The sequence below is a fragment of the Fusarium venenatum genome, assembly GCF_020744135.1.
Source record: "Fusarium venenatum strain MPI-CAGE-CH-0201 chromosome Unknown EDB82scaffold_1, whole genome shotgun sequence".
Classification (NCBI taxonomy): Eukaryota; Fungi; Ascomycota; class Sordariomycetes; order Hypocreales; family Nectriaceae; genus Fusarium; species Fusarium venenatum.
In genome coordinates this window covers 3,284,844-3,311,680 of record NW_027072129.1, presented here as the reverse complement: position 1 = coordinate 3,311,680, position 26,837 = coordinate 3,284,844, and the positions used below count along the sequence as shown (strand labels likewise).

General features: G+C 48.6%; 10 protein-coding genes across 10 annotated transcripts; 5 read left to right on the top strand and 5 right to left on the bottom strand.

Moving 5' to 3' along the window:
- Positions 1-278: 278 nt before the first annotated feature.
- EDB82DRAFT_33504 (uncharacterized protein) lies at positions 279-1,810 on the bottom strand. Its single transcript, XM_025731309.2, has 2 exons — positions 1,397-1,810; positions 279-1,341 (listed from the first exon to the last, which is right to left on the bottom strand). The coding sequence occupies exons 1-2, from the start codon at positions 1,634-1,636 to the stop codon at positions 523-525; spliced, it is 1,059 nt and encodes a 352-aa protein (XP_025590347.1). The 5' UTR covers positions 1,637-1,810; the 3' UTR covers positions 279-522.
- Positions 1,811-3,499: 1,689 nt separating this feature from the next.
- On the bottom strand, positions 3,500-5,728 carry EDB82DRAFT_485220 (polysaccharide pyruvyl transferase-domain-containing protein). Its single transcript, XM_025731311.2, has 3 exons — positions 4,994-5,728; positions 4,549-4,941; positions 3,500-4,498 (listed from the first exon to the last, which is right to left on the bottom strand). The coding sequence occupies exons 1-3, from the start codon at positions 5,461-5,463 to the stop codon at positions 3,964-3,966; spliced, it is 1,398 nt and encodes a 465-aa protein (XP_025590348.1). The 5' UTR covers positions 5,464-5,728; the 3' UTR covers positions 3,500-3,963.
- A 290-nt stretch (positions 5,729-6,018) lies between these two features.
- EDB82DRAFT_485215 (uncharacterized protein) lies at positions 6,019-8,047 on the top strand. The gene is made up of 4 exons (XM_025731312.2): positions 6,019-6,686; positions 6,749-6,839; positions 6,897-7,280; positions 7,354-8,047. Exons 1-4 carry the CDS (start codon positions 6,399-6,401, stop codon positions 7,761-7,763), a joined length of 1,173 nt encoding a protein of 390 aa, XP_025590349.1. The 5' UTR covers positions 6,019-6,398; the 3' UTR covers positions 7,764-8,047.
- A 1,166-nt stretch (positions 8,048-9,213) lies between these two features.
- Positions 9,214-11,229, bottom strand: EDB82DRAFT_570893 (WD40-repeat-containing domain protein). Its single transcript, XM_025731313.2, has 2 exons — positions 10,704-11,229; positions 9,214-10,645 (listed from the first exon to the last, which is right to left on the bottom strand). The coding sequence occupies exons 1-2, from the start codon at positions 10,903-10,905 to the stop codon at positions 9,378-9,380; spliced, it is 1,470 nt and encodes a 489-aa protein (XP_025590350.1). The 5' UTR covers positions 10,906-11,229; the 3' UTR covers positions 9,214-9,377.
- Positions 11,230-11,890: 661 nt separating this feature from the next.
- EDB82DRAFT_420993 (thioredoxin-like protein) lies at positions 11,891-12,298 on the top strand (the record flags this gene model as incomplete). The annotated part of the gene is made up of 1 exon (XM_025731314.1): positions 11,891-12,298. The coding sequence occupies one exon, from the start codon at positions 11,891-11,893 to the stop codon at positions 12,296-12,298; it is 408 nt and encodes a 135-aa protein (XP_025590351.1).
- A 340-nt stretch (positions 12,299-12,638) lies between these two features.
- EDB82DRAFT_33342 (WD40-repeat-containing domain protein) lies at positions 12,639-16,484 on the bottom strand. Its single transcript, XM_065607497.1, has 3 exons — positions 15,972-16,484; positions 15,579-15,739; positions 12,639-15,520 (listed from the first exon to the last, which is right to left on the bottom strand). Exons 1-3 carry the CDS (start codon positions 16,111-16,113, stop codon positions 12,950-12,952), a joined length of 2,874 nt encoding a protein of 957 aa, XP_065465448.1. The 5' UTR covers positions 16,114-16,484; the 3' UTR covers positions 12,639-12,949.
- A 2,768-nt stretch (positions 16,485-19,252) lies between these two features.
- EDB82DRAFT_33248 (uncharacterized protein) lies at positions 19,253-21,063 on the top strand. Its single transcript, XM_025731316.2, has 2 exons — positions 19,253-19,575; positions 19,805-21,063. Exons 1-2 carry the CDS (start codon positions 19,495-19,497, stop codon positions 20,936-20,938), a joined length of 1,215 nt encoding a protein of 404 aa, XP_025590353.1. The 5' UTR covers positions 19,253-19,494; the 3' UTR covers positions 20,939-21,063.
- Positions 21,064-21,213: 150 nt separating this feature from the next.
- EDB82DRAFT_485172 (NADP-dependent oxidoreductase domain-containing protein) lies at positions 21,214-22,638 on the top strand. The gene is made up of 4 exons (XM_025731317.2): positions 21,214-21,577; positions 21,632-21,642; positions 21,694-21,751; positions 21,802-22,638. The coding sequence occupies exons 1-4, from the start codon at positions 21,491-21,493 to the stop codon at positions 22,540-22,542; spliced, it is 897 nt and encodes a 298-aa protein (XP_025590354.2). The 5' UTR covers positions 21,214-21,490; the 3' UTR covers positions 22,543-22,638.
- A 103-nt stretch (positions 22,639-22,741) lies between these two features.
- On the top strand, positions 22,742-24,870 carry EDB82DRAFT_570888 (uncharacterized protein). Its single transcript, XM_025731318.2, has one exon. It carries the CDS (start codon positions 22,807-22,809, stop codon positions 24,640-24,642), a length of 1,836 nt encoding a protein of 611 aa, XP_025590355.1. The 5' UTR covers positions 22,742-22,806; the 3' UTR covers positions 24,643-24,870.
- EDB82DRAFT_485166 (uncharacterized protein) lies at positions 24,871-26,755 on the bottom strand. Its single transcript, XM_025731319.2, has 2 exons — positions 25,388-26,755; positions 24,871-25,329 (listed from the first exon to the last, which is right to left on the bottom strand). The coding sequence occupies exons 1-2, from the start codon at positions 26,453-26,455 to the stop codon at positions 25,150-25,152; spliced, it is 1,248 nt and encodes a 415-aa protein (XP_025590356.2). The 5' UTR covers positions 26,456-26,755; the 3' UTR covers positions 24,871-25,149.
- Positions 26,756-26,837: the final 82 nt, after the last annotated feature.

Below are 26,837 nucleotides of genomic sequence, written 5' to 3'. Positions count from 1 at the left end.
ACAGAAATAGTGAATAATTGGGTAGCGGGGTCATGTTCTAGAACTGCGGCGCCAATATAGAGTCGAGATCTGGCATCGAACCAACAACAAAGTCTAAATGGAACCCGTGTCGGTGGTCAATGCAAAGCAAATCTTCAACATATTTACAGCCACGGTTTCTAGGGTAATGATGCTGCTGAGGTCATTGCTCTTTCTTCTCGAAAGCTTAATAACCTATCACCAGATATAGCATGGACACGATCACTGCACCAAACAAGTTATTCATTTATCTGTAATTTTATTTTGAAACATCTCCCTCGTTGCGCACTGCGGAGGGAGAAGATATAGTCGACTAGATACACCCTAGATTGCATAGTAAAACGTCTCTATGTCTAAGGTATGTAGAAGCTGAAAGAAGTATGCCAAAAAGAATCTTGTCATCCAAACACCTGTCATGATAAAGCCGCCATGCCCAAGAATGAGAAAGGAAATTAAGGAGATGGTATATATGTGTTTGTGTTATATATGGGAGATAGGAAAATCTTATGATTTGACATCCTTAGCTTCCTTGTTGTCGGCCATTTCGGCGCGACCTTCCTCTTCGCGAGGAAGTAGTTGGTAGCTGCCAGCGGCCTTCTTGGCCTGCTGGTATCGGTCGCGGGCCCAACCGTAGAGGGCGCTTCCGGCAAGGATGAGAGCCATGCTGCCGGCGCGGTCGGCAGTGAGAAGTTCGCCAAGGAGCACAACGGCGAGAGAACTCTGAGCGACACCTCGGGCGGCGGTGACAATCATGTGAGTCGTGGGGCTGGTAACCTCGATCTGCATGAAGGTGGCGATGGTGAGGAGGAAAGCCGAGACACCAGTCAAGCAGGCGGAGCTGAGGAACTGGCGGGCAACGTCCATAGACTCGACAGTAAAGAGGCTGCTCATGGTGTTCATCTCACCCGAGAGAGGGAAGAGAGGGATGTAGAAGAGGACAGCCATGCAGTTGGACATCCAAACCATCTGCCACATACCCTCCTGGCTCTTACCGAGGAAGCGCTTGACAACGACGGACTCGACAGCAGTGGTGAAACTGGATCCGACACCGAGCAGGACACCCTTACCTGAAGTGAGCATCTGGCTATAGTCGGCCATCATGCCGGTTCCGAAACCAGCCATGACCATGGCGCAGCCGACGAGGGAGATGGGAGGGTAGTAAGGACGAGGTCGGAGAACCAACAGCGACAGGAAGAGAGTGAACGGCAAAAGCAGACCACGGGCGATTTGGTAGACGGAGGCGTTGACTGAAGCGAGACAGTATGTCTTGGCTAAGATACCGATAAGACGCGCGACCGTAAGAGGTAGTAGGGCAATCCAAGCCTTGAATATGTTAGCAAAATGTCCTTCGTATCGAAGGTGTTGTGTAGTCACATACGTTAAGAGGTCTGTATAGCTTGATCCATCCTGTAGCCAATCCGATAACAGTGAGTAGCAAGACCTGTATCGTAGTCTGCAGCGCAAGCAATGTGACTGGTGCTTCAACACCATTGAGGGCAGACTTGGAAAGAATAGTGCTCCAGATAGCACATGATGAATGGAAGAGTACCACCAGGGCGACTCTCATTCGTGAAGGTGGAGGTCGGTTCTCGACCTGCTGTTGTTCGGCGGCTGCCATTGTGACAATGTATTATGTTTGTGTCGACAAGATGTAATGAATAGAATACGAAGAGACAAGTAAAGAGAAAAGAGTTGAAGAGGTAATGAGAAATAAACAACAAGTTCAAAAGCGGGTAAACGAATGTCTGAAGCTGCTTTAGGCGAAGCTTCCAAGGGTCTCTCGGTTGTCTCTATTCGGACAAGGAAAACAAGCAAAGAACAAGAAAATAAACTCTTGTAAGAGGGGAGTTTGTGTGTTGGATGGGTTGCCCGGAGGTTTTGTTGATCGATCCCGCTGACGGATGTCAAGTCTATTTCCCGAGCTAACACGAGACAGGTCCCCCAGGCTGCAGACGCAATACATACAATGCAGGACAAGGCACGGGATGGTGGGAAAAAGGCAAGTGGGCGGCCAATTGGTTGTGGGTGTAAAGTGAAAAGGGGCTCACTATGGATCGGACGCGTTAGCATGGCAGGGAACCTGAGGAGACTGGAGACCCGAAATCTGGCGCCACACCATTTAGCCTTGGTTCACTGCTACTTCAATCTTGGCTCTCATCGGCGTCTGTCCAGTGATAATCCTCGAGGGTCATATCCTTCCCTGTCGCCAATTCTCCATATGCCCCCAGGACCCCCAGTTTGCCGGCCTTGGTCTGAAGCACAACCGAAGTACCGCCATCGGATCGGAGGGCCCTGATCACTGCGCTGAGCTTGGAGGTTTGGGTTTGGGTTTGGGAGCGTTCAGTATCGCGGTTTAAAGCATGGCAGCTGTAACAAGGCGGAGCGGGAGAGAAAATAGGTGCTGTGTGTATGTAGGTAGATTTAGATGGGTTTTGGCAAACCTAGCGCTTAACTTTACAACAAAGGGTGTGCATCTATCAGGACACGGTCCGGTGCATAAATATGCAATTAGAGGGTGCAGCTCGCAAAATGACGTATGTAGTATCTCTATCCTCCACACGCTGGGAAATACAACTGTTGATCAAACTACCGCTCCTGCCTCCTGTAGCGGCTATCTTCCCTGTAATGATAGTCCATTCGCTAGAAAACACCCCTTACTAAAACTCAAACAAATAAGCCAATTTTTAAGTCTATGTGTATCTACAGAATAGTGTGATTTGTTTTATTACCGCTGCAACCACCAGGGTTCTTTCGCTGTGGTTGACTATGTGCAATACCTATAGTCAGGTATCATTACTCTTCTCGGTTCTCTTCGCTTCGTAGTCGTTACATACAGAAAGTAACTACTTGCAGGTAAAGCCAAGAACGTAGTCGCAAGCGAGTGCAAGGCCAAGGTTAACAATCAAGTTTTCAATCCAGCCACGGAGAACCATCTCTTCTCCCCCTCATCTTTGTGTTCAATTTCCCATCCTATGCTCATCCTTCTCAACGTAGAATGTTCTCCACGTGATAATACCATAGAGTCGCCTCAATGGCTAAGTATTCGAGTCAGGATCACCAGGAGTGTTTCAGCGTAAAGGGACGATCCAAGCAAGGTCTTAGCTTGCGGTACTTGTTCCCTCCGTGCTTCCCTTTTCTCTCTTCTCTGTACTTCTCGAATAGTGAGAGGCGAAACGGTCAGGCCACCAGTCAGGGTTACGCTATCGCGTTGTGTTACATTGCTATAATACTGCAGCCCCGATTAAACCCAGCCATCTTGAGCAAAGTGCAAAGCGCGGAGTCAGAGGAAAAGTGGACAACGCTTTGATGAAGATAGGCAATCGTCTCCGCTAATGCTGATTATGTGAAACCTGAGTAAGGACATTTGATCCAAGGAGGGGGTAGAAGCTTGGCAGTAAATAGAGGCACGTAGTTGTCTCGATCGTGTTTGCGAATATTGGGTCCGGATGTGGCCGTTAAAGTAAAAACATGAGACTTGAACAGCCTCCAAAGTGACGTGATAAATGTTTTGTGCTATTTTTGTTGTTGTTCTTATTTGTATTGTACACTTGTATGCATGATATCCTATGTTGCTTTTTTGTCCTGCCATCAATCTTCCCCGTTCGGTAGATAAACATGATGGTGATGGTGATATGAGACGAAAAATCTAAGATGCGGTGACGAAATTAAGACAAAATAGTAGCGCCCGCTGTGCATGGTATCCCCTGTCCTGTTCCCCATTCAAAACCCTGTCCAGAGCCAAACCGTGCCATGACCATGTTCCATCATGACGAGAAAAGATGAGGCAATGGTTATCCTCTTCAAGATAACAGATAATATCCCATCAGCCAGGTCATGACAATCTCTCAATGCGAAACAAAAACACCAATAGTAAGTAACAATAACGAAAACACCCCAATACCAGCTAGTGAAACATGAATTCTAGTTTTGGAAACTAGTCCGTCGTTATGAGCTGTTTGGGACAGCCTCGCCTTCTGTAGAAGCCTCAGCCTTGGGCGTGGGCACGGGTGTTATATCATCAACAGCCCTGACACCATCCTTGACCTCCTGCTCGAAGAACATGCGAGCGACATCAAAAGCAGAGTCGATGCTCTTTGTGATCTTGGTACAAGCGCAATCGCGCGTCCAGGTGTTGTGGAAGTTGAGGTTCTTACCCAACTTGCTGTCCATCAACACATGAGGAACGCCGATGACGGTGGAGAGAATGTGACCGTGAAGACGATCGGTAATGACAAAGTGAGCTGACCCAAGGAGGTCGAAGCCAGCCATCGACTTGGCCCAAGCACGCTGGTTCTTGCCCTGCTCACGAACGCCCTCGTCATCGATGGAGGGGGTCTTAGTGAACTTCCAGTCCACCTTGTTGTAGGTTACGTTGCCGATGCTGCCGCCAAGATCGACCTTACCCTCGCCAAACTCAATGTCGCCAGAGTCACCATCAGAAATCTCGGCGTCCTTTCGGGCAAGAATCAGAATATCATGACTAAATAGAGTCAGCTTACATATTCAAAAGGCAAATAAAGAACAACTTACGTCTTCTTGGTATTGTGTCTAAAATCAGATCGGTTACCCCACATGAAAGCAATATCAGGAACAAGGTCGCTCTGGATGCCCTCGGAGTTGCCAAAGTTGTCCATAAGCCAATCGTAGCTGGGCTTGTCACGAGCAGCCAATTGTAGATCGTGGTGCTTGTTAAAAGACTTGCGTGTCTTCTCAATCCTCTCGGGGTTATGCATGTAGATACTCTGGGGGAAAGCTCGAATGGAGATGTTCTGGAAGTTTTCAATCATGTTCATTCGCGAAGGTTGGTCCTCCCAGTAGTAATCGTTAAAGTTACCACCACCAGCCATGATGATACCAGAGTGGGGACGGTGCTCCTCAAGCTTCTGGCGGAACTTTTTGATGTCGCAATCCTTGTACATAAAGCTGTATCACATCAGTATCACTGACGTTGTTTAACGTGACAGATATATCTTACCGGCAGGCTTCCATGGTTTCAATTCCAAGAATGCTGAGCAGAATCTGCTGGGCGGACCAGATGGCAGCGTCGCCCTTGTTCTCCGTCTCGAGATAACCCCAGATGTTGGCGTAACGGATTCCCTTGAAACGCTCTTGGTAGGCGTGGATGAGGCGCTGCTGGAGGTCGTTGACAATGTTCTCGCAGCCCGCGGTGGGTGGTCTCGTCAAATCGTAGGAGATATCTCTGTTGGGATCCTTTGCATCCTCGGCGTCCTCCTCGCCAGCACCAACGGCGCCAGCAACGTCTGTGGGCTTTGGAGGTTCGTCGATAGTAGCATTCTCGCCTTTCGAAGGCCAGTGCCAATCTGTGCTTGGTAGATGTTCTTTGAAGCTCTCAGGACCTTGGTAAGATACCAAGATAGCGAATACGAAGAGCACAGCAACCACGGCTAGCGCGATGCGTGCGAAGCGGTTCATCGCTGGAAGCATGATGATGGACTCATAGAATGTAGGTTAAAGTTAAGGTTGGGGATTAAGGAGCGTAACACCCGGATATCTCTATCGCGGGTTGGTGAGGAAAGAGCAGAAATAAGGTTAGAAAGAAGACAGAACGATGATGAAATGGAAGAAGGAAAGGAAACAGATCAGATTATTAAGTCAACATCTCGAAACGTCTTTCGAATAAAAAAGAAGCGGATGTGACCCCCCATCCCATCCCATCTCATCCTAGTCCCATCTCCTGGTTACAGTCCTCCACTCGGGCGATTCGATGGATGCATTCAAAGTGCGCCACCACACCCATGACCCTCTTAGCAAGGATGCCAACTCTGTCTGTGCCTGAGCCTAAACTACGTGTCTGATCGCTGTAACCCCTTTTCACTCCACTAACCAATTATGCAATTATGCATCATATCCACACAAAGCACGCCTCGTTATCTCCGGTGCTGCATCGTCAGCATGCATATGATCATAACCGATAGTTGCACTTATTGACTCTTACGCGGCGCAAGAAAAACAGTGGGCAAGTACTCTACCAGGATATGTGTGACATGTAGCCAAGCCAGAAGCCCCCTTTTTTGCTCATTCTCCCATTGCATCGATTGCCTTGGCTTGCACCGTTCAGTTACAGTTGCACACCCTTCCTTCTTTTTTTCCAATCTTCTATTTTATCCCTATCCACTAGACTTGGCATCTCCACGCTGGCCTTCTGCCAATTGACCGGATCGATTTAATTTGGAGACCACATCACAACCGGCTCTCATTTCTTGTCGTGTCTTGTCCTGTCCCGTGCATCGCTTATCCTCTTCTCTTCTTGAATTCGTCACTTTTCTTATCGCGCGTTGAATCAAATCTGAACGACTCCCTGCCGTTCGTCCACTCTTTTACAAGACCTCACCGTTTGCGATCGACGTCTCGACACAACCATGGCCGACCAGAATAAGAAGAACGACGACTTCGTGGCCAAGATGCCCGAGGTCGCCAACGAGAACAACATTGGTGATGGCGAGAAGGAGAACGACTCTCTTGTTGGTCGTGGCCCTGGCACTGACGCCCTCCCTGCGCAGCCTGGAGGCTTCACGGCCAAGATTGAGAACAGCGGACCTTTCTCTATCCTTGCCTACTGTCTTTCCTCTATTTCCATGACTGTTGTTAACAAGTATGTCGTTTCTGGCACTTCATGGAACCTGACTTTCTTCTATCTTGCAGTTCAGGTAAGCTTTCGTTGTGCCCCGCGTTTTAGAAATGCAGTCTAATTTGGTATTTGAATTTCTAGTCAATTGTATGCATTGTTGCCATCACAGCATGCAAGCAGTTCGGCATGATCAAGTCCCTTGCTCCTCTGGAGATGGACCGCATTAAGAAGTGTAAGTTCTGGTCCCTATGTGCCTTGCATGGGCAATGGCTAATGCGATCATGATCAGGGTATCCTATTTCGCTCGTCCTTGTTGGTATGATCTACACCAGTACCAAGGCTCTTCAGTACCTCTCCGTGCCTGTCTACACCATCTTCAAGAACTTGACCATCATTGCCATCGCTTATGGTGAGGTTCTCTGGTTCGGAGGTTCTGTTACATCCACCGCTCTCGCCTCGTTCAGTCTCATGGTTCTCAGCTCCGTCGTTGCTGCTTGGGCTGATATCAAGAGCGCTATCTCTGGTGACTACAGTGCTACCACTGGTGATGCCGATGCGCTTGCCACATTGAACGCTGGTTACTTCTGGATGGCTATGAACGTTATCTGTTCAGCCTCTTATGTTCTGGGCATGCGCAAGGTCATTCACAAGATGAACTTCAAGGATTGGGACAGTAAGTACACTTTATGAGACGGCACCATCTCGAAAAGCCTTGACTCGATAGAAAATCGCTAACATCTTGCCAGCTATGTACTACAACAACTTGCTCACCATTCCCGTCCTCGTCTTCTGCTCGCTCGTCACTGAGGACTGGTCCAGCGCCAACTTGGCCAAGAACTTCCCTGAAGATACCCGTAACCGCATGATGATCGGCATTATCTACTCTGGTCTTGCTGCTATCTTCATTTCTTACTGCTCTGCTTGGTGCATCCGAGTTACCTCTTCCACTACCTACTCTATGGTCGGTGCCCTCAACAAGCTGCCTATTGCTGTCTCCGGTCTCATCTTCTTCGCCGCCCCCGTCACCTTCGGATCCGTTTCAGCTATCTTTATTGGTTTCGTCTCCGGTATCGTTTATGCGTGGGCCAAGGTCAAGGAGAACGAGGCCAAGAAGAACGCTCTTCCCACCACCGAGAACCGAGATTCGTCAAAGTAAAATCGGCATCGAAGTGGATCGTAACTGTCAATTGAAGTTACTTCAAGCATACACCGAAAGCTACTTAGCCATTCAGCCACAATTCTGGCCAATCTTTACTCCTAGTCTGGTTATACCAGCAAACGACAATTATGTACCTATCCATGGTAATTGAACGACCAACGTAATGTAGACATTTTTTTGTATAACGTCTGGAGCAATAGCTCAAATTTTGATGGGGTTTATGGTGTCATTTAAAAGCGTTTATAGACCTGATTCAATACAAAGTCTCTTAATCCTTGCATTGCCTGGTATTCACTATCTTTGACTTGACTTATTCTTCATGACAGACTATGGGAGTTGGGCGATAGGCACAACTGAGGTCCATGACGTCGTTATCAGCAGAAGATATTTTCAGCCCTGTCGTATACAATAGCGACTAGCCAACGTTTGAAGGCGCGGTTCGTGTCCTTGGCCTAATCTCACATAGCATGGCATGTTGCACAAAAGATAGCTGCATATGTCCAACGTTACATCTCACGCATAGTTTCTTCAACAGTCGTGTACTCCGATCCCCATAACTTACACAGTCCCGAGTCAACGGATTGCCTTTCACCAGTAACCATCTGAAATCATATAAACACCCTAGCTCGAGACACATCGAATCCATATCTATTTTCATAACAATCACCCTCTTTTGTGCCAGAGCCTGAAGTTACCTTCAGCTAAAAACCGTCATTTTTCGCTCTCAACCCCGATTGAAGCATATGAACAGCCACAATCTCCTGTGTAAATCTGACATTGTGCACTTGTGGAGGCACAGCTTCATTCTTCACACCCCCCTTTCCAAGAGCACAGCCAGCATGGCGCAAGCCTACTAGCAGAATAAAAAGCAAATGTCCGTTTCGAACCGGGGCTTCCACACAGTTTCCAGAGCGGAAATAACAAAAGGAGATCCGCCCACTACAGGTGACTTAGCCAGGAGGCGATGCTATCCAGGGGCTACTAGGAAATTTCGTTCCTGACTTAGTGCTGAACTTATTTAGCGGCTGGACCCTGAGATGGGGATATCAGATGGAAATCATCCATGGCGAGGAAATGCAATTTCGGTCTTTTTTCCCATGATTCTGCTGGTTTCTTCACTTATCTCCTTAGGTAGTCAATGGATACAGCGGTAGGGCTAATATAGTGCGGGATTAGGCCTCCAGTTGAAAAGATGAAGCAAGCTAGAAGAATACCATCGGATCTTTTGATCCATCAAGTTGAGTGGGTTTCGGGTGTTTGTTTAATCTTTGGTCCAGAGTGACATACTCATAGTAGGACCTTCGAATAGAGGCACAGGAGATGTCAACTGTCTCAATATGGAAAGGATTTCAGCGTGGTAAAACAGCAGCACTGACATTTCTGGCTCACGAAAAGGATACAAAGTCTCATAGAATCATACAACTCTTTGAACAGTGAGTTAATCAAAACCCAAAAACGTTCTCATTTTCATCTATCAAATCAAAAACGTAGATCTCATTATACGCCGTGCCATGCCGTTCAATCAATAGCAGATTCCTCCTTGGAACCTGTCTAAACTTTTCCATCCTAGTCGTTCATCCTGCACAGCAAACTCCTGTGCGCAAAAGCGCTCTATACGCTGATCGTCCTGAAGACGCTGAACTCCTCTCCCGTGGCGACCAAGCTTCCCGTGATATGGGGGTGCCAGTGTACCTCCTTAACGTCCTTCAGGTAGTGCACGAACAGGAGCTGGGGCGGCACATCCTTGACGCCGGCTGTGTCCTTGCTCTCCTCATCATCCAGCTCGACGGCCAGATCCCACAGGGTAACAGTGTTGTCGGCGGCGGCAACGGCAACAATAGAGTCGTCGGTGGGATGCCATTCGACACTGGTGATCTGCTCCTTGTTGAAGTTGAAGCTGGCGATGGCCTGGGGCTTGTCAGAGCTGGCCTTCCACTGGCGGAGATCCCACACGGCCCAGGTACCGTTGTCGTCACCGGAGGCGAGGAGGTGAGTTTGCTGGCGCGACCAAGACATGACGTTGACATCAACATTTGACACCTGCATGGTGATGGCAGCCTTGCGAGACTTGGATCGCACGTCCCAGATGCGAACGGTGCCGTCACTTGAGGCAGAGGCAAATACAGAAGCCTCGGACGGCGACCACTGCAACTCCTCAACACTGCTCTGGTGGCCCTGGAAAGGTCGGTTGTCAGTGACCCAGCCACCTCCGTCGGTGCGTGTTGTCACGTAGATGAGACCATCGTTGTCACCGGTAAGGAGCTTGCCGTTGGGGGCAAGGGGGGACCAGTCAAGAGCGTAACCCTCAGTCTTGTGTGCGCGGATGGTAGAGATAGGCTTGTTCTGCTGAGCGGAAATGGTAGTACCAGGGTTATCGAATGAGGCAATGTGAGGAGTAATGTCGTGGATGAAGACATTGCTAGACTCGGTCATGGTGGCAGTGAGAGTCGTTCCAGGTCGCCCAGCCTCCTGGCCAGGAATCTGGTGGGCGCGGATACGGTTGGTGGTAGAGTTGAGAGGAATCGACTTGCTCTCCAGGATAGGATCAGCATCTTCGTCATCATCGTCTTCCGAGTCGGAACCCTCATCGCCGCGGTCCATCTTGCTAAGACCACTGAACTTCATAACCATAATCTGATTGTCTGAGTCCTTTCCGGTCTCAGCCTGGGTTCCAGAGACGGTGTACATGGTGGCAGGGTAAGCCTTGCGGTTGTCGCCGAGGTTGTCGCGGAGAATGTCGAAGGAGAGGCATGGCCAGGGAGTGCTGAGGTTGTGCAGCATCTCGTAGGTGGTCAGATCGGGAGCAAGGGTTTGGCCAGGCTCGAGTTTGCTTCGTCCGACGATAAAGGTTCCTTGGTCTTGGTCGACTTCCATAGCGTCTGCAATCGCAATGTTAGAAACCATGTTGCTCGTTTTCATGTCAAATGGATAGCTTACCCTTCTCCTCAGCCTCTCGCTCAGCATCAGGGCGTCCATCAACACCAGCCTCGAGAATCTCATCCTCGCTCTCGAACTCGTCCTCGAACTCATCTTCAAACTCGCCCATCTCCTTGTTGTTGTCGTCAATGTCCATCTGCTCAGGACGGTCGCCGCCCTTGAGCGCATCGCCGTGATCGGCCTCAGCGGTTCGCTTCGCCATTATTTCGGATTAATGTGGCTGATTGTTGGAATTGTTTGTGGTGATATACAAAAAAGACTGAATTTTTGTTATCGCCGTCTTTTTTTGGTGCCCCTCCAAGGATGGCAGAAAAAATAAATTAGGGACTAAAAGGAACCCCGCCATGACGCGGGGCTGTAACCGAAGATTTACCGGCGCAGAATCGAACAATAAATACAAATGCGATAGATCAATAAGATGAAATAAGATAAAAATGATACTGACAAGACATTTTCAGTCGCAAATTGAATATTCAAGATTAACCACTAAACTGTTACGTGTCTGGTTTTGGATTACATGAAGTGTCACACAATGTAATCTCATTCATTTAGCCTTGATCAATAATACCCTGTAGAGTGAGTACATACAAAAGTACTACTGCTGATAAATTCATGCAACGCCCCATATCACCCGTTCGGTCGTATTCGCAGATCCGGAACTATTGATTCCAAATGGTTTGACAAGCATTGAATATGTACATGATGTATATACCCTTGCCTCGGCTCCAACATGCATTTGGATTGGGTCATTTTTAATTCTGCTTTTGTCAGCGTCCACTTACTGTTGATGGTTCCCGGCACTCGGGGCAGAGAACTTCCCACGTCATTTACGCCCTCCGAAATTTCACGATTAATACAGTAACGGATTGATTGTGTCATATAGCCTGGCTTGTTCATCACCCACCGACTCCCGGAGATTTGTTTACTGTACACTAATCAAATCAATGTAATCGCCTGAAACCTTGGCTGGAGCTTCTAGAAATTCTACACCTTACTCACTCATATATAAACCATAATATCCACTTAACTTTAGATCCAAACTCGCATTGTTTTCTTTCTACTTCCAAAACTACCCCTCCATCAAAATATTTATATAAATCAATTCCCCCTCTACTCCCCCACCAAAACCCCTCAAACTTCCATCACCACCAAAACACCAACCTAAACCTCACACAACCTCATCCGAAATGGCCGCCCCTTCTGACTCTGTCGTCGTGGAGATCACCTCCAAGGCTCAATTCGACGAGCTTGTCAAGAAGACCCCCTACGTCGCCCTCCAGGCCTCCGCCTCGTGGTGTGGTCCCTGCAAGGCCATCTCCCCCATCTTCAAGAAGCAGGCCGCCGAGCACACCTCGGAAAAGTTCGCTTTCGCCAAATTCGACACCGACGATGTCCCCGACCTCGCCTTTGAGATGGGCATCCGATCCATCCCCGCCTTCTTCTTCTTCGAGAACGGCGACAAGGACAGCGACCTGATGGGTGCCGTCCCTCCCAAGCTGACTGCCGCTATCGGTGGCTACGCCAAGAAGGCCAAGGGTGGTGATGAGGAAAAGCCTGCTGAGGACAACACCCTCAAGACCGATGAGAACTTCTAAACGAGAACTTTTCTCAAAGAACAAAAACATTACAAAGCAACGGCTCTAGAAGCGCAGGTTCGCAAGGATACCCCTAGAAACGAGGCGCACCAGACAGGCAGCATATATCACCACAATTCCACAGATCACCATGAGCTAGGAATACGACTTTAGCCATGCGAAAAGCATAGTTTTAAGTAGGATGGCCCGCGCCGGTTAGCTAAGAATAGATCACATTTTACTTCACCGCATGATTTAGTTGTGAAACTCAGTTGTAGTCTTGGTCCTTTTGAACTATGTGGTATTTCCAGTTGTATATACAGATAAATCAAGTAAATAAATGTTCGCTGTGGCTTGCTAAGCGCAGTGTAATCCGAGAACGTATCTCTTTGCTGTAATCTCGGATCTCATACCGTCATCATACTCTTCTCGCTTCTCGAGAGTCCTCTTATCAACCACCTTTTTCAATCCTCCTCCTAACCAGATTTCTGTTGCTCCTCTTCGAAATAAAAAAAAAACCAAGTGTGCTATGGTACATGTGTTGCGCACCGATACTCCATCAGACGCCTCTCCAAATGGTATACGGCCTGAGCCTAAAATAGACTAACAACCAAAAACGCCAACCCCTTTGTATACTGTTAATATCAACCAACTCCAAACCATCATTCAATGTTATGGCTGAATAGAAGTCGCCGACTCGTCACTTATACGTCCAACGCCAGAATCCACCCGCTTCTTAGTCGGGGTTATCTGCTCGGGTGTATCGACTTCCTCTTCAACCAAACTTTTGCTATCGCCCTGCACCGACAATCTCGATGTCAACCGAGGCCCTGCTGATCTCCGTCGGTTGGTTACCTCCTCGCGACTAGGCTTTGAGTCATTCATACCCAGACTCATCCTTTGGGATGACCGGTCCTTGACGCTGAGGAAGTCGCTCCCTGGACGACTTTGGCCCGGGTTCGGAGATCCGTTGGGACTCGACAACACGGAAGAGTGACGGTTGCTCTGACGGGTACTTCTCCATCTGCTTAGATTCCAGAAACTACCTTCTCGATCGTTCAAGCCGTCCGAGTCAGACGCGCTGATAAGACTGAAACTCGGTGTTGGTGGACTTGTGATACTGTTACTTCTATCACGGTCATTCGAAGCTCTAATCGTGGTACGGTGCGACAAGCCACTGCCAGCGGGACTTGTTGGGGCAGGACGAGTAATTAGACTCGATGCGTAAGGCTGTTTTCGAGACTCTGCCGCCAGCTTTGCAGCCGAATTGACAGGTGACTGAGCCTGCTTACTTGGTGACATGGACCGTTCGCTTCGTGCTGGGGCGGGGGCTAGACCGGGTCGCCCTCCATCGATATCTTGTCGCCAACTGTTGATTCTGTCGGAAGCATGCTGAAGTTGAATAGGGTTGGGACCAGGAATAGTGAGCGATCCACGCCTAGACTGTACACGACTGCTAGCACTCGTTCTGGTCATGACACTTCCACTTCTACCAACGCCAGACAGGCGATTGGACAATCTAGAGCCTGACTCCCACAATCCCTGCTGCCTTTTCTTATGGGCGCAGTCCTGTCGGAATACTTTGATCTTGCCCGTTCTGTCAGTAGTGATGATAATGTTTCCGTCAAGGTGCCTGGAACGCTCGACATATGCGGGTGTTTCTTCCGGGCGCTTGTTGCTATGAAGGGAATCGCCGTTCTCTTCCTCGGACGGAGCTGACTGGCTCGGCGTACTCTCCTCGAGACTTCTTAAGGTCACAGGTGGTGGGTTGCAGAGGTCGTAGATGGGATCGCCCGAGGCACTCAGCAGCTGCCGACTCTTCATGGGTGCCATCAAGGCTGTGGTGACAACTTCAGGGTGGGCATCAAACGATTCGTATGGTTGCTTATCCTTGATGTCATCCTGGGAACCGACCTTCCAGATATATGCTTTGCGATCCTCACTTCCACAGATGATGTAGTTGGCGTCGTCGCTGAAGCGTGCATTGATCTGACTTGACTGGTTCTCCAACCCTTTATACTTGGCCTGGATCACCTTGTCGTTTAGGTTGTAAATTCGAACTCGAGAATCATTAGAAGTAACAAGAACCTTGACTTGCCCAGCTTCAGGCCCCTCTGGGATGGTCATGGTTCGAATGCCCGTAATCTTGCTTCCTTTGGCATTCTTACCTCGCGAGGACCGCACATGGATTTGATATTTGAGCTTCAGTCCTTCGGTAGTATAGAAAGTGCACAAGCCACTCAGTACACCGCAGATGGCTATGCTACCATCAGGGGAGAAGGCCACAGCGGTGATGAACTCACCCACCGGCGCTTGGAAAGCCACGTTCTTGTCTGGGATACTCCATAATCGCAGTTGCGCATCCAACGATCCCGCAAGAAAGAACCGATCATCCGTAGGGTGGAAGGCGATGGATGTAACCAAATCCTTGTGAACAAAGGTGCATAGGCAATCATTCCTGCTCGTATGCCACAGCTTAACAGTCTTGTCCATTGAGGAAGAGAGTAAAAAGTTGTTCTTGCTCCAACTTAACGCAAGTACCTCGCCTGTATGTTCCCTGAATTCTCGCACAGGCTTGGTGCGGAAAACCGGGGCACTGAGCTTCTCGCCATGAGTACCATGTTGCGCCTCTTCTTCCTCGTGTTCCTTGCGTTCCTCAGGGGTTGAAATAACTGCAAACACGCGCACGATCTGATCCTTTCCTGCAACGGCTAGGTATCGTCCATCCAAGCTAAATTCGGCCGCCCAAATGGCATCACCACCTCGGAGGATTTTGCTCCCAACTGCTGTTGCTACCGCTCGACCGTGAGTATTTTGTGGCTTGTGTTCAGAGGCGGTAAGTTCTTGCGCGAGGAACAAGTGGTTATACTCTCTTTCTTTCTTGTTGTGCGCCTTGACTCGGATATATCGCGGAGGTTCCTTGTGTAGTGGTATGTAACCACCGCCTGCGCCCATGACGGACGTGAGAGCTCGAGCATACGCACCGTCGGTTCGTAGTTCACCCAACTCGGAATCAGAGTCCAACACGTCATCATCTTTCCTCCAACTTCCGCGCATTCCCAGTCGGCTAAGGAAAGACACTCCTTTCCTCCGATCCTTGCTAGAATCCTGGGGGTTTCCAGCAGAATTGCTGACTTCTGAGCTTTGCCTCTGGATGTTGTCACTTTCAGACCGACCCTGACTTCGAAGCCGTTGCGCAATAGTAGGCTCTGCGGTATTGCTGTTGGTTCGCAGGTATATTTGCTAAGCGTCCGCGTTAGTTGTGGTCTTGCCACACTCCCAACCGGTTACAAATACTAACCGTACTTAGAGGGTCAAGTCCAGCATTGGGAGGGGGAGTTGGTGAAATAGATTTAAACGAAGGCCTCTTGTCCTTTGCTTCTTTTGCATTCTGAGAACCGGACAAAGATGGTTGTGTAGTCGAGAGCCTGCTCGATGGGAGGTCCAGGGAAGTACCAGCACCTTTGACTAATCGTAAGCTTACAGAGTAATATAGTAGCATGTATAGGCAGCTTGATATTGGCCAATAAATTAGAACCTGAGGTGCGTATGAAGCTCCAGTAACAACAAGTCCCTGCATAAGCTGGACTAGAGCAGACATGCGCTTCGGTTTTTCAACAGTAGGGTATTGTGACTTGGCCACAGGACCAGATGGAGGGGCATGGGTAAGAAGACATATATATAAAAGACGTACCTTGGGAATCGGAACGGGCAGCGAGGCTCTGGCGGCGCACTTGAGGCTCAGATTCGGGAAGGGTGGAAAGGGCTGAAGAGTCGCGTCGTCTAGACAGACCACCTTCGCCCCGGACAGTTGGAAATGACTTAAATGCCGACATCTTCCATACTGCGTGGGTAACCAATCCCTAAAAAAAAAATCTTCTTTCAAGAAAGATAGACCGGATCGCGCGGGCGGTCGGCCACGCGCAGGTTGTGGAAGGAGTCCAGTCCGTCCCCGACTCCGAGCAAAATGCAAGACTGGGACTGTGTGGTCTGGTCTTGGCTGACTGACTGACGGACTTGAGGAGACTCGTGGGGGTGTGAGCGAGGAGTGGGCGTGGCGGAGACCGGGGTTCACAAGCTCCCAAGTCCAATCCGAAAGGTCCGAGAGCGAGGTACTGCGTACGAGACGAGGGAAGAGCGAGCAATGAGGCTGGGATGGCTTGCTTCAAGGCAGATCTAGTTCTCGGATGGGCACTGAGAGATACAGTAGCAGTACCGGTAAGGATTTGGTGTGCTGTTATGAGGCCCTTTGGTGGATATTTATCTCCTATCTCCTATTCGCATGTGGTGGACTAATATGCAAACGATGTTAGTTTGTATCCGACAGAGTGAGGGTCCAATTCCAGGTGTCAGACAAGTAGTGGTGGATGATGACAGGACAGCAATTCAAGGGAGACAGCGACAGAGAAGAGGCGATGCTCGTTAGAGAAATGCGCGTATTCTCTTCGTGTCCTTTTTGAACGTAGATAAAAATAAAAGAACTCAAAATAAAAATAAAATAAGAGGCGGGTGTTTAAAGTGCAGCAGGGCGGCAAGACAGAAATTATTCTCGCATTTGGCTTTCTCTCTTGAAACCAACTTAAGCGAAAACGAAGAAAGTCGCCTTGGCGGGGTTGGTAGTGGATGGTGGATGCGACTGGCGCTGTAGTGCGCTGGGAACAGTGCTGCACAGCAACCAGAGTTCCCTAAGGACGTACCTAGGCGACTTACAGCAAGTAACCGCGTAGTGGGCCGTCAGAAAGGGCTGGGTAAGCTTGACCAGGACGGTAATAGTGTTAATTGTCCAGAGGTTCTCCTTTTGGTGCGTAGTATAAGAATAAAAGGAGCAGAAAGGGGGCATGAGAATAGAAGCTACGAATGAGAAAAGAGGAGCCTTGTGCTAGAGTAGAGCTGAAAATTGAATGGCAAAAAAGAGAACCAAGTCGAGTTTGTGACTGGACAGATGGAAGGACGAGCAGCTGATGCGTTGTAAGGATGGCTGTCAGCACAACCTAGTTCGGGTGTAGAAGAAACAGGTAAGCACCGAATCTGGTCTGGGCTGTGCTGTCATGTCACTGCCAATGTAAATTGAGAGAGCGAAACAGTCAAGGAGGACATGAACGAGACGGTATGTATCACACCTTTCCCGGCTGTCGGCTTTCAGATGGGAGTAAGCAAGGGGATGGGATGGGCCCAAATGAGGTAAGACAAGCCTCAAGCGCGAAGATCTGGGAACTGAGTGCATCAAATCAAGTTCTTCTGGGCTCCTTCATAGGGCAAACAGCCGATTTGGCAGGTCGATGGCTTTCACCAGGACAACTCTTTAGTGGCTGGGTACTTGCTGTATGAGAATTAGTTGACGAGGGGCCGCATTTTACGGTAGTGTTTCTACGTAACAAAGTGGTAATTTAATCGCATACCATTACAGTAAGGCTGAATGATGAATAGACACTGCCACAATCCACTGCAGTGAGATGTACATCCAGACCGCAATACGTAGATGCAAGATAATAACCAACCTGTGGCGTGTTTCAGAAGCTTATCGTGAAATGTCTCAGATTAAACGAATTGTTGATATCTCGTTTATTGTTCTTATGGCATGCAAAGTCATGGGACTATTTTGGGGTGCATCCGCGTATTCGGGATAGGTAATTTAAAAGGAAGCAATTAAAATAAAAGTCTAGACTATCATATCAACTAACTAATGCACTTACCAACACGTACTACACGGGTAAATAGTCATTCTAACTTTTGGCATATCAAAATCAGTAGTTATCGATCAATATCTACTAAAATATGTTGCCATCTTTTCACGTCTTTCCTGAATTGACCATGACAGAGAGGCTAGGTTACTAGACCAAAAAGCACCTTTGTCATTATGCCATATATTACCTGTCGTGATATCAAGAACAGCATTTGTTTAAATAAACGAGGATAACCATACCAAATGATCTGATGTCGCACTGCTCGATAGTTTAACCGCATTGAATGCCTAATTAGGCTTTAAAAATCCTGGTCAATATGGTAAGGTCAACGACGTATGCCCAGAGTATAAAATGTACAAGTGAGTCTGTGTCGCTTCGCTGGTGGTTCCGTCTCGCACAATTGTCTCGCTCTAGATGCTTGCATTGCATTGTATGCAGGGAAGTCATTATTTCCTCGTGTCCGAGGCAAGGCAAGGCACGAAGAAGAATCCGACGTACGTCGCATGCATACGTCGGTATGTGTACGAATCGCCAAGAGGTTCATGTACGTAGTTGCGTGGATCATATTGTGCCGGTCTTCCAGAAGAGGTTTATATTGTGCTATGCCAAGGCTCTGTTTAGCACTGGGTCTGAACCCAATCGAGGCCAAGAAATCGTTCCATTTTTCATCTGTCTGTACTTTGTAGGTAGAATAAACACCTCAACTTAATTCCGCTAAAGATTAAGTTTAGTAAAAAGCCATGGAGTTGAATCAAATTCCGCACTCCGCGGGCAAACAGTAGTAATAGTAGGTGCCTATTCTAGTGTCTGAATCTATGGATACCCAGTATTGGTTATGCGATTTTACTCCACAACATCAACTTCGAGACCGAGTTCTCGAACAGCCAAGGATTTAATGCTATGCATCCGACATCTGCATCTGTGGAGTCATCGTCTAACTTGTCCCACTCGGGACTTCTAACCAATCCTGTGCTCCTTATTTGAGCGGACTGCTTGAAAACCCCGTCGGGCCGGTCGCACTCAATCACCGATACCAACAACGACATCATCGCCAATTTATCCTTGTTTAATGGATCGACTGATTTTGACTGACAGCCGTAAAGAAGAGCTACCTACCTAGTAACGGTATTCGAACAACTGCCGTCAACTACCGTAAATGCCCTACACACTACACAAACCTCGATCACGTCCAACCTGCTGAGCCTCAAGTTCTCAACGTTTGTCTTGGCTCTTTTTTCGAGGTTGGAAGCCGAAACCAGTCCAGCCTTACTGGTCTTAGCCGCACTACATCCATCGTCTTAGGCTCGCTGACTTTTGGGTACCTATCAGAGTATCACTATCGTCATCACCACCTTTAGATATTAACCACCGCACTTCTACCAAGTGAGACACAACCTCAGAAACAAACCATCATCTGCATCTCTGCACAGGCACGGGCCAGCTCTTGTTTTTCGCAGTAATAATCCAACCGAGGTCCGAGGCTCGAGATCCATCGTCACATTTCAGCTTTCAACCACAGAAGCAACCACCAAAATGAAGTTGGTCTCGCGCAAGGTCCCAAAGACCCTTGAAGATGAGACCGTCTCTCTTCTCCCCGAGGATCCCGAAGATATGGTCAGTAGCCCCTGTTCCTTGCTACTCTCAAACTTTACCACATATTACTATCGTCTCTATCGTTACCCCTCCCCCCACCATCATTGTCACACCCTCATCTTTCATCTCGACTCACGAGATAATCATCTACATCACTACCCTTGCAACGCATGCTTTTACCTCCAGAGGCCCTATCTATTCGGATTCGATCCATCTTCACCGCTTGTCAGAACGCTAACATTATCGATAGTGGCATGCATACAACCTCATTCTGCCTAGCGACATCATTCACGCCCATGCCATCCGTAAAGTAACTACAACTTCAAACACGGGCAGTACGGCTTCTGAGCGTGTTCACACTGAGTTAGCTATCAAAGTCAAATCCACCTTCTTTGACCCTGTCATCTCATCACTTCGTGTCTCTGGCACCGTTGTTGCAGAGAACCCATATGTCAACCTAGGCTCTCATCACACGCTTGACCTCGAGGTCAACCGCCCTTTTACTATTATCAAACCAGAAGGATGGGACTCTGTCGCAAGAGCTACCCTCCAGGAGACTCTGTCCGATGACAAGGATGGTGCCGTGGCAGCTGTAGTTATGCAAGAAGGTCTTGCCAACATCTGTCTTATCACAGCGTTCAGAACTGTCCTCAAGGTCCGAGTCGAGAGTGTGATCCCCAAAAAGCGTGATCTAGCATCCGACCAAGACGCAGGTATGCGCCGCTTCTACGAGAAGACACTGCAAACTCTTCTACGAACCATGGACTTTTCTCAGTCACGGCCGTTGTTACTGGCAAGCCCGGGCTTTGTGGCTGGCGACTTCAAGCAGTACATCGCCAACCAAGGGCGAGATAAGGCAGACAAGGTTCTCACAGCTCTAGCAAAGCAAGCCACCGTGATTCACTCCAACTCTGGACATGTTCACAGTCTTAACGAAATTCTCAAGAGCCCCGAGGTTCTGTCGAGTATGAAGAACATGAAGTTTGCTCGTGAAACCCAGTATGTCGATCAACTATTCGATAGGCTAAAGTTGGATGATGGGCGCGCATGGTACGGTACTTCTGTCGTTGAAAAGGCTGTCAACGATGGCGCAGTGGGACCTGGCGGCGGTGTTTTGCTGGTCAACAACTCGCTTTTCCGAAGTGAAGATCTTGCCACTCGCAAGAAATACGTCGCTTTGGTCGAAAAAGTCCGAAGCGATGGCGGTGAGGCAAGGATTCTTAGCAGTGATCATGAGAGTGGTCAACGCTTGAGCATGCTGGGTGATATCGCTGCTATCCTCAACTATCCTATGTTGGATCTCGACGAGGATGAAGAAGAGAGCGAGGAAGAGGAAGAGGAGAAAGATATCCAATTGCCCAGCATGGCTGACAATGTCATTTAGGGTAACCTAGAAAGAAAATAGAAATGAGATATGAATTGATGAAAATCATGTTCAGAAGTTACCCTGCACTCCTAATGTGATCTCATACCGATCTTGTAATCTTCCACCCTATAGTTGCTTCGTCCGCTGATACTTTGTGTTAATCTATACAAGCTACTACTGTTACTTTTAGTTAATTGTCTATAAGTCTTGCACATAACGATTGATTAGCATGGCATATATGATGTTATTAAAAGCCGACGTCGGTACCGAATGGAGTTCGATCATCCCCACGTCCGTGCTGAATCCCGGATGCCGAACCAAACCAATCCATGATCATCGCGATAAATTCACAATTTTGACTTAGTCTGCTTACTTTTATCAATCGAAGATACGTAACTCACCTCTTAATTCCGAAGTCCGAGATCACTTTGATTAGATTTTGTAGATATAATGTCGTGGGTTCTCATCAACCAACAGCCGTATAAGTGAATCATCATTGTAACACCTTCCCCTCACTACCGAACCCACCACCAACATCAACATCAACTCAACATCACACAGAACCCGCGTATGACCTTCAGAATGACTTCCAAACTGGCCCTCAGCTCTACCAAGAAGCTCAATTCAGGTTACCAGATTCCTCTTCTTGGCTATGGAGTAAGTTATCCACTCTATCCCTCATCCCAAAGCTATCCTAACACTAGTGCCTAGGTCTACCAGGTGTAAGTCCGCGTAATGCTTCAACAAAACCATGCACTGATCACGTAATACAGTCCGAAGGACCAGGCATCCGAAGTCTGCAAGAAAGCTCTCGAGATAGGCTACCGCCATGTAGGAATTCTCAAATCTAATCTCAATGCGGTCTTGACTGACACTCTCAGATCGACTCTGCATCAGGATATTACAACCAAGGCCCTAGCGCAGCAGGAATCCAAGCAGCTGGCCTTCGACGTTCAGAAGTCTTCTTCACAACAAAGATTTTCACCAGGCAGTTTCCTCTGAACTACGAGAATGCCCACAAGCAGGTAGACATTGCTCTTGACGAGACGAAGCTCGATTACCTTGATCTTGTCCTCATCCATGCCCCATACGGTGGATCTGATGCCCGAAAGGGTGCCTGGAAAGCCCTTGTAGAGTGCGTCGAGGCCGGAAAGGTACGCTCACTGGGCGTTTCCAACTACGGAGTTCACCACCTGGACGAGCTGGAGGCCTACATAAAGGAGCTCGAGACAGAACGTGGAGGAGCGGGCAAGGGAGGTGTCATCTCTGTCGGACAATGGGAGGTACACCCATGGATGACACGACCCGATATTTTCAAGTGGTGTCAAGATCGTAACATCGTAGTTGAAGCGTACTGTCCCATTGTGCGTGGCGATCGTTTTGACGATCCCAAGGTCAAGGGTCTTGCAGACAAGTATGGCAAGTCACCCGCGCAGGTTCTGCTTCGATGGAGCTTGCAGAGGGGATATGTACCTCTGGTGAAGAGTGTCACGCCTTCGAGGATTCTGGAGAATACTCAGCTGTACGACTTTGAGCTGACGGAGGAAGAAGTGGAAGATTTGGCTACCACAGACTACAGTCCTTGTGCTTGGGACCCAACTGTCGAGCCTCTTGAGAAGTAAAGCCAATTGGCCTAACATGAGTAATTCATAATACAAGGATTATTTCTGCATGAGATAATAGACTCAATTGAATCTCTCACCAACTTGTTGACGTTATCAGAAGTAGTCATTTGACTGTTATTGTTGACGGAACCCACGTGATCTCGTTTCTACTTCGCGTCAGTCCATTCCCCGCGCGTCTGTTACCCATCGACCACCACCGTCAATCCCTCATCACCCTGGTCCATCGCGCAAATTTGGCCAGATGTCGTCTCCAAGGCCAAAATGGTCCAAAGAACCTTTACGCTCATCCCGAAATTCCCGGGTCGCGATGAAACTACCGACAAACCGCCACCGCGGCCCATGACGTCGAAACAAGTTCGGAATGCATACAAAGCCGCAAACAAGGGACCGAAGCTCACTCGAGCTGAGCAATGGAAACAAGAGAAAGTTGAACAGGAGAGGATAAGAAAGGAATTCGAACGTGAAAAGGCGGCAGCCAAGGCTAAAGTCGTACGGGACAAGAAGAAGGAGAAGGAATTGGCCGAGAAGGAAGAAAAGCGGAAGAAGAGAATGCCACTTGTCAATGTTCGACCGAGCCAAGAGACTATTTCGTGGTTTGTGAGAGGTAATGGGTCTACCAAAAAGAGGGATATTCAGGGAAAGGAAGTCGAGAAGATTAATGCGACGACGAAAGAGACCAATGATAACATGGAAGAAACTACGAGCGCAAACGATGATGAAACGGAACAACCTGCTATGAAGACACGGAAGTTGGATGATATACTGGAAGACTATGAGGAGGTGTCCGATACTGGAGATACCAGGATGAGAACAAAAACCCAAGAACTACCACCGAGTCCCTCCTCAGAACAACAAAGAATCGAAGAGCCTTTAAAAGAAACAAAGGAAGACGACGCCACCGAACCTGTAGAGGAGGCGCCACTACAAGCTGAGACTCAAATGCCAGTACCGAGGTTACTAATACCAGAAATCGAGCTTGAAGGCATGGAAGACGAGTTGGACGAGGATTTTGAGGAGGACCTGGCACTTGGTATGCTGGAAGACATCGAAGCAGCCATGGACAAGCCAGCCCCTAATACAAGCCATGCTATCGATGCTATCCCAAGATGCTCTATCAAAACAAACTCGGCAGTAACGCAGCCGCCAGTTGATACCATCAAAAAGCCAGCATCCGATCGCTACGCCAAGGATCTGGGCTTACACCGTCCGTCTTCCCCAACTTTCATCAAACCGCCTCTTCCCCAGCGTTCACCACGAAACTTGGAAGCACGGTCTTCATCACCACCAAGACAAGAACCGCCAATGAGTACTCAAGCCATCCTGTACAATTTGGACGACTTCTTCCCCTCTTCCTCTCAACAAGCACGCGAACTCGAGGAAGACCTGGACGACGACGATAGCTCGATGCCATCGGCGCCCTTATATCTTGCGCCGATAGCAGAAGAGGAAGAAGAGTTTGAGTTTGAGGAACTTGAAAAATCTCCAGAACAACTTCGCTTACCGGTACTCAACCCGGCCCCTGAATCACCACCTCCGCCACCTAGGCGCTTCTTCACATCCTCTGGATCTCATGAAAGAATGTGTCTTGCTCTCCAGCGAAGTCGCCGTACAGCAGCATTGGAACAGATTCAACAGCGTGAAAGAACGCGAATACGGGCTGGTATAGTTCAGCGTGCTCAAACCGAGAATCGCCAAGTCGTCAAAACCGACCAATCTGCCAAAAAGCCACAAGTTTTTGCCAAGCCCTCACCACAACATATTCAACACAATCAGCCTCGACAACCCCCCCCAAAAACACCAGCACCGCCTGTACTTCAACAGAAACCTCACATCAACAAACCCTCTCCACCAAAGCGTACGGAAACGCCAAAGCAACACTACCAACAGCTCCATAGAACATCACTCGCACCACATAACAACAACGTGAACACTCCCAAGCGAGTTGAACCACCGAAACAAACGCCCCCTGCACGGCAGCCATCACAAGAAACCAAGGAGAACCAGAGGCCGTCACAAGAGCCTTTTGCGCTTAGTGCTTCGCAAGAGTCATACGGCGGAGATTGGGTAGACGACATTGCGCTAGAACTCATGATTTAACGACACGTCTTGGATGATCAGTATCGATATCAGAAGAAATGGGAAGGACAAGAGTATGATATGGGATGACGGTCATGGTGCGGGATGCTACATGATTTTTTTTTTGGCGTTTAGGACAACAGAAGGGAGGATTACTTCGTTATTTGGCATATCACCCTTTTGCTTGGGTGCGGGTGGCAAACATGTTTTTAATGTCACATAGCGACGGAGTTTCGAATTTAATCGTTGATTGATAAGTGATATCTCAACCGTCTGATTAGCTATTCTATTCATGACCATTTTACTGTCTATCAACAGTTAAAGCACGAAGTTTCACCACCAATGTTGTACAGGGAAGTCTAATTCTGCTAGTAATTAGATTTGGAAAGAGGAGGAAGGGGAAAAAGAAGTGATTGATGGTATACTGTCCCAAACGCCAATGCTATGCTTAATAGTGTCTCTTTTGTCATTCATGACTTCGTTGCCCCAAATCCGCCAACCCGAAAGGAGAAAATCAGCATCGACTGATCAAAGGAAAATCCCGACCCACTCTGTCTTTGCAGACACCTTTGTATCGCAGTCATTTACAGCACATCGGAGATCGTTTCCCACGAGATGTGGTGGCCTTGCATCTGGAGATCGGAAGCCCACACCGTCGCGATTCGTCTTTGTAGGCTTCCTGTTTTCGAAGCAATCGGCACAATAAACCTATGATCTTGTTAGTTACGGTTAAAAAGGTGACTAGGTAGGTAGCTAGGCAGCTTACATGGCCGCATTTCTTCAAAGCCCAAAAATGGTGCTCTCCGGGGGCGCGCTTGCGCTTTCCTTTTGCAGTACCAACTGAGCTCTGTGTGACAGAGCCCGTAGGGTCGTAGGCCAGTTCCTCGTCACATGCTGGGCAAATAACGACGCTTTCTGACTCCTTCTCGGGATCGGTGCAGGTATTTCGGGTGAAGCCTTCTTGGGCTGGCGGAGGCGTAGACATGCGTGGTTTGGGGCTCGGCTGGCGAGCATATGCATTACGTGAAATGTCGAGATGGGGCGGGTTGAATACAGCAGTGATGTCAATGTCGGTACCAATGACCAGTCCTCGAAACGACCCAAATGCAAAGCTCGATCCCGCAGACAGAGCTGGTCGTTGTCGTTGGCTTATTATTTCAACCTCAATCAGATCATCTGGTCTCGGAATCATGCGTCCAGCATGTGGATAATGCCGGGAAGGTCGCTGTTCTTCGGGAGAGTCTACAGTAAGATCAATTACGTTTGCCGATCGACCAACAAATGTCCCATCCGTTCTTGCCAGTTGAGGGGGCGATATACGTTGTGAATTCGTTCGGCGTGGATTCCTTGCACTCTGTGCTGGCAGGCCCCTCAGCCGTGATATGTCTGGAGAATCAGGCTCTTCCGTAAGGTCGATGACGGGTGCTGGCTGAGCTGGCTCCGGGGCTAGTATGTTGCGCAGATGGGGATCGGGATGTAGTTGAGGTTGAGGAGCACGGCTTCGGCGAACTCTGACCGGGCGACCCGCCTGTTCGATTGTGTGTCCTAGGCTTGGGCGAGGGATTTGGCGTGGGCGTAGGCGTGGAGCGAATGTTGCAGGAGGTGCCGAAGGGCTGGGAAGAAATAGAGACGGTTCAGGGTTGTTTTGAGGCACTTGCGAGGCAAACCCGAGCCCGAGCTCTATCAACTGGTGATCCTCCAGCATCTCGAGGAAGTCATCGCTGTTTTCGGCCATGTTGTTGGAGGATGGAGGAGGATTTCGTATGGGATATTTCGAAGTTTGTCGAGTTTTGATGTGCGGTGAATGGCCCACTATGTTGAATTCACAGAACATGCGCGTGATAAGTAGTTGAGTGCACAGTGTATCGTGAGCAAAGTGCGGCGCGAAATGTGAAGCAAATGAGGAGCAGTGGCGATTAGCTCAAGGGTTGAGTCGTCCCGGTGCCCTATTCTGGCAGGTTCAGAATGTATCATCTGTGGTATAAATTCATGTGCAAACTATTCGTAAGCATCTGTATTGTATTGAGAAGAGGCGTTTAAAAGGAGCCCGGGGCGATAAGTCGGTAAGCATCAAGTTGAATGGGCTGTGAGTAGAAAGAAAGTTGAAATTGAATTGTCGCTCGTTTGACACTCGATGCAAGGCTCGTCCAGGTCCATGTGACGAAACCTAGCGATAAGCTTAGTACCTATCTAGCGCGCAGCGACCCTGCAGCCTA